This window comes from Tinamus guttatus, unplaced genomic scaffold (assembly GCF_059628265.1).
Source record: "Tinamus guttatus ecotype Peru unplaced genomic scaffold, ASM5962826v1 Tinamus_guttatus_pri_ptg000246l, whole genome shotgun sequence".
NCBI classification, from domain to species: Eukaryota; Metazoa; Chordata; class Aves; order Tinamiformes; family Tinamidae; genus Tinamus; species Tinamus guttatus.
In genome coordinates, this window is record NW_028288780.1 from 8,645,081 (window position 1) to 8,651,080 (window position 6,000).

General features: G+C 45.7%; 1 protein-coding gene across 2 annotated transcripts in view; it reads right to left on the reverse strand.

The window, feature by feature from the left end:
• The window catches only part of VCL (vinculin), a 54,163-nt gene extending 48,580 nt beyond the window's left edge, over positions 1-5,583 (reverse strand). For both annotated transcript variants that reach the window (XM_088526421.1, XM_088526422.1), the window contains exon 1: positions 5,313-5,583. In XM_088526421.1, coding sequence (XP_088382547.1) covers positions 5,313-5,480 — 168 coding nt within the window. In that variant the 5' untranslated portion in view covers positions 5,481-5,583. The remainder of the gene's footprint in view (positions 1-5,312) is intronic.
• Between the last annotated feature and the right edge of the window lie 417 nt (positions 5,584-6,000).

Sequence of the window (6,000 nt, forward strand, 5' to 3'; positions counted from 1 at the left end):
TGAATTTCATGTGACTAGAATCCTAGGCTCATGTTTTCAGGAGACCTCTTGCTGGTTAAGTATTTGAAAGAGTAAAGAAAATTCAGCCTTTGTTTTATTATTTCAAATCTCCATGCAGCAAATCACCTTGTATGCACCAAGTGTCTCCTGAAGCACAGAAACTTTAAGGCACCTGTGGGGCATTTCCATTAATCAACATAAATTGGTACAATAGAATCCAACTACAGAATGCTCTAGATGATAATTCCCTACTACCTGGTGTCATATAAAATTAAGGAAGAAATTATACAATGAAACACAATGATTTATTCAGTGCATATATGCATTGCAGTTATGAAAATGCATTACTGTCTAAAATAGTATTTACATTACTCCCTAGTAAGAATTCCTGCTCCTGTGTTTAAACTGTAAATGATGGACAGGTTATCATTTTTCTAAAGCTAAGGACTGTGGCAGCAGAGGCAACTCTGTATGGGAATCAATTGTTTCTCAAGATTTGATTGAGCAAATGATGGGATAGGATTTCTGTGTCACTAGAGGAAAAAAAAAATGACATTATGCAGCAGTGTTCCGAGTCTTTTAAGGTCTAGCTTGACAGTCTTTCTTTTCAGAGGGATAAACAGCCCCAGGAGAAAATGGATACTGCTAAACAGTAGATACTTTGTCTACATACTGGAGGTGAAAAATATAGTCACCACAACCCATTATGTACTAGTCAGTCAAAGAGCTATGTTTAGGAACAGTGTGTACAAGTAGCAATAAAAAAAAGTCTTAACTCTGTGAAGCCACTAGCAGAATTAAGCAATAGCCTAGACAGTGTCAAATCAAAGCCATGACTGACCTATTCTTTCCTTTGAAAAAAATAATAATAATAATGGGCACTTTGGCTTGTGTTTAACAATCCTGGCAGATCTGGAACTCAAGAAACACCCCAACGTTTGCAAGCTGTTAACGATTTCCGGCTTCATTTCCAGCGATGAGTGTTAACACCACATGTTTGCGAACACATCTTTAAAACCACCACTTGGCTTCCCCCCTTCCCTGCCGCAGTCCTTTCAGGCTCACTTCATTAATCCAAATTTCAGTCTTACTGGAAAGAGGAAGACACCTGTGGATGCCTTGGAAACTACACACTTCCAAGCATAAAATCAACTACACCACATCAGATTTGGTCCCTTGTTTCATTAAGCTCTATTAAGGAATTATGTACTTACAGCTTCATACCACTATCAAGACATCAGAGTATCCTCTTGTTTCAAAGCACAGTGAAAGCTACATGGCACTTATTAAATTACAAGAAATCATGGAGTCAGAGAGGAGAAACAGACGCACAACATCAACTTAACTTCTCTCTTTCTGGCGTGATTCACTTACGCAGTAGAAAGCAAACATTAGGTTTCCAGCAGGAGTAGTTTAAACCATCTTGTTGGCACATGGAACTTAAGCCCAACTGACCACTTTAAGGTTATCCACTCCAGAAAAATATTCCCAGTTTCTATGCCCCAGAGTGAGCTGCATAGAGTTGCTAACAGAAGCACTAACCATCTTCACAGATGCTTAAAGGAACTGAGAACAAAAGATTCCTTTTATAGCCAACAGGAGAGAGTGGTATAAATTATGTCTTCAAACATAATAAGAGAACAAAGCGATTAACCCATTCAAATCACAAACTGATTTATCACTTATTTAAAGCTCATTCCTATCAGATAAAAGCAAGAAGCCAGTCTCTGATGTGCTTTTGTTATTACAAAGTTGCTTTTTTCTGGTTTAATTAATCATTAAACATACACAACACACACACTAACTGGGTTTATCTGCTTCCTCAGAGCAGATGGCCACTGTTCCCACCATATACAGAAGTATCATTAAGAAATTGCAGGCATATCAAAGTAGAGTGCTCTGTTTCAAAGACAGTCTTTAAAAAACATATCAACTGAACCAAACAAAAAACCCAAGACACAACCACCCCTCTCAAAGCAGAAAAACACTTCTTTTCCATCAGTAATCACATAGTTCTACTATGGAAATGTCTCTTCAGCTACTTGGGGCTCTTTTGAACCACAGCTCCAACCTGCTGCTCTGGCAGCCCATTTCCTTTGGCTTGAAGATATTCCAGTACAACAAACTATGAGGATGGGGTACAGATGTAGGCATCTCCAATGACAAGTTACAAATACCAAGGCGAAAAAATCTAGAAAATTTCTGCAGTCTCTTGAGAGCACACTCTTTCATGCTGCATAGGAGATTCTCTACAAACAAAGGCTTAATTAATTTTTTCTCCTCTCCTGTCCTCCCCTAAGACACTCTTTACAAGCTAATTTCTCTGAAACAATAATTTCATTAAGCTGTCCCCAACTGCTGTTCAACTACTTGTATACGGTTTCATCTCTTTATTAGAGAAGTAGTCCCTTGCTCTGTAGGATTTAGAGAACACATCTGAAAAACCATGGCTGCCAGACAGGATATTCATAACCATTACTGATGATCAGCCTGACGGGCTACCTGTGGTTTGTGACCAAGATGCAGAGAGTTATCACAAGAGTTTCATAAACCTCTACATCTCAATAGAGAAATAAAGGCATATCCTAACATCCGTCAAGGATATGTTTCAGAAAAGGTGATGGTTAATTTATTCAAGAGCAAGGCAATACTTCTCTATAGAAATTCATGTAAGAGCAGTGGGATGGATGCAGAGACTTATGAAATGCACAGATTTAAATGCAAAGCGAAAGCATAGACAATGGAGAGGTAGAAGAAGCAGCAGCAGCTAGAATAGATGCTGCGTTTTCAGAGCAGATAACTGTTCTAAAAAAATTAACACTTAATCATAGTGAACACCTGACCAATTTTTCAGTATGAACACTTGAAATCAGCATCACTTTCCTCAGATGAATCAAGCTCCATCCAGGATGAAGGACAGAAACACCAGGCAACGGTCAGGCATTTAGTCTCATAAAAGCAGCAGCTGATGCCTTTCAGAATGACCATCTGGTCCAACACACCAGCCTCCAAGAAGCTGGCATCAGAGAAGCAACAGAGAGAAGCGTCAGAGAGCTAGTCATGCCTACACCGACAGAAAGCCAAAAGCCATGTAAAACTAAGTGAAAAGTATTTTTAAAAGGTAGAATAAAACAATGTATTGGTCAAGCTCCAAACTGTTTCCCCTTCCTTGACTGCGATGCAGAAGCACAGGACATTTTTACATTTGCTAGACCGTTTCTCAACTTGGCATACTTCCTAGGCCTTCTACAGAACGCATCACAGCTCTTCAGCTACTGCAGTTTGCAGCTGCAGAACAAATTATATGAATTACATGCTGCACCTTCCAAACTTTGCAGTCTCTATTCCAGATGGCAGAGGTGAACATTCGTGCTACACGTGGCCCCTTGCTGATAAGCTGAACTCCCACTGCACGTCAGTGCTGCTCAGTGCCACCATCACGTACACTTGGCCATATCCACACCACACCAGCAAGCACAGCACGAAGAGCCCCGTCAGCCTCCCCGCTCCACTGGCCACTGCAGCTTTGCTACACCACCTGTGGAGCAACCAGGGGGGTAGGAATCAGCTATCATGGCTACGCAAATACTCCCACTTCTGCAGAACTGCACTTCCACACATCATCTTTACGCATGGAAATGATGCACTGAAAACACAACTACCAGACAGAACTTTATTTCTCTATTTTCCCTGGTGTAGTCAAAGCTGCATTCTACCAAGAAAGGGACCCCAGGCACCCCTTCAGACTGTACCCTTCTCTTTATTCTTTGTGAATTTACACAGAAAAATAATTCAATAGTCTTTCTTTTTATCCAGCTAATGGGCTTTAAAAGAAAACCAGAGGTTTCCAAAATCCACAGACCAAAATAGAAAAAGAACTGGCAACAGCAACTGTAGGAAGAAACTAAATCTGTTTCTGCATTTCTCTAATAAACGCAATGTTATCAGCTGAGGTTTATTTTGAGAGATTGGGAGGAAAACCATCACATAATCCAGGGATACAAACTAAGTCTGGAGAGGCAAAGCTTTACGGCAACATCTTCCTTTCAAGGAAAAGTATTTCATACACCCAAGCTTTGTACCCTTACGACCAATATTCTTATTGCATCAGTTCATGGCTGGAGACAGAATGTTCTCCATGAAGCTCAAAAGTTTCAGATAAAGCCAACTAGAAGCACAGGTTTTTCAGATAACATGTTCTGTAAAATTCATGAAATCAAAGGGACTCAAAGTTACAGTTACACTGCAACAGACTACAGGGCTCAGAGTGAGGAGATTTTACTGCAACAAGAAGTACTGCAAGACAATCAAATGAACATATATTACTTAAAAGAGTCATCTTGACATCGCTTTATACTTAGAAACCTCACAAATCCTCTTCTGAGATTTATTATATGTTCAGCATGACTTGCATTTCAAAGTGATGCCGTAATTCCTGCATCATTAATACATGTGTCAGCTAATGATGACACAATATTTTTATCTGTATGCAACAGCAGAGCTAATGGAAAAGAGCAACACTGTCCTGCTCCATTCCAAGTTAAAATATGTTGGCAAGCAATACTGCTTTCCGTAAACAACTTAAGAATTTTATAGGGTTCATGGTGAGCAAGTAACATCTGATGTTAGAAAATGAATTCAGGGAGTCTGCAAATGAGCCCAACAGATGTGCACAGCAAGTTCTCTATTTCCATAGCTGTTACCTGGAGCAGCATGCAGTATTTCAATGCTTGCAGCACCAAAATGGGCACATAACTGTCTCAAATTTTAAATAGGAACATCTACAAGAGCATTAATACAATCAAAGCACTTCAAACATGAATTGCTTGAGCTCTTCAGGTTGAAATTCCGCATCAACTATGAAAATCCTCAAGACTTCCTCTATATATAGCCGCCTCCAAGAAGCCAGGAGCTTCCCGTTGGCTTTCGGGCTTCCCTAGCTTCCCGCAAGTTGAACTACTCGCGCACAGCCCTACAGCTCCAAACTGCGCGCAGAAGGCAGAGGGCAGCCCCGCACCAAGCGCCTTCCCCCTTCCCGCTTTCCCCTCGCCCGCTGCCCTGAGCACAGGCAGGACAGGAGCTTCCCAGGCGGCAGGAGCCACACGGAGACACCCCGGGAGCCTCCGCACCGGCACGAGGCCCCCACCCCGCTCCGCGCCCGGCCCGGCCGGCGACGCCCGCACAGCGGCCCGCCGAGCTCCGCCAAGGCCGCGAAGGGCCCCGCAGCGGCCGTTACGGGGCGGCCAACTTTGTCGCGACGCGAAAAGTTGCCGCCGCGAGGGGCGGGCGGGCGCGCGGCGCAGGACACTCACCCGCACCAGGTTGCTGACAGCGGCCTGCACGGCCGACACGGGGGCGGTGAGGTCCGGGATGGCCTTGCCGTCCACCTCGCCCTCTTCGTGCATGATGACCAGGTGGGAAATCTGCTGGGCCACGGGCTCCAGGATGCTCTCGATGGTGCGTGTGTGGAAGACGGGCATGGCGGCGGCGGGGCGGGCGCCGCGGCGCCAAGTCCGCACAAACTCCTGGGGAACTCTGTTCCGGCAGGGGGGAGCCCCGCCGAGAGAGCCGCGGCCGGAACGGCGGGAAGGAGAACGGCGAACAAGCTCGACGCCGCCCCACCGCCGTCCCCCAGCAGTCGCGCCCGGTGAGGCTGGCGGAGGCGGGACTCGAACCGGGGCCACCGCTCGCAGCGCCCGCAGCGCGCACCGCACTGGCAGTGCACGGCCCCCAAGCGGTGGCTTTTCAGCGGGGCAGCCTAGTCCGCCCTCTGCGCCCGCCCCCTCGGCCGCCCGCGCCCAATGACCGCGCCGCGCCCGCCGCTCCCACTGGCTCGGCGCCACGTCCGTCAACATTCCAGCGCCTCCACCCGCCCCCTCCCTTCCCGCCCCACCCGCCTTCCCAGCCAAGCTCGGTTGCGCGGGCGCTGGTTTCCCAGCGCTGCGATGACGTCAGACATTCTGGAGTCCATATAAGGCGATGATTAAAGCCGGGATAGCG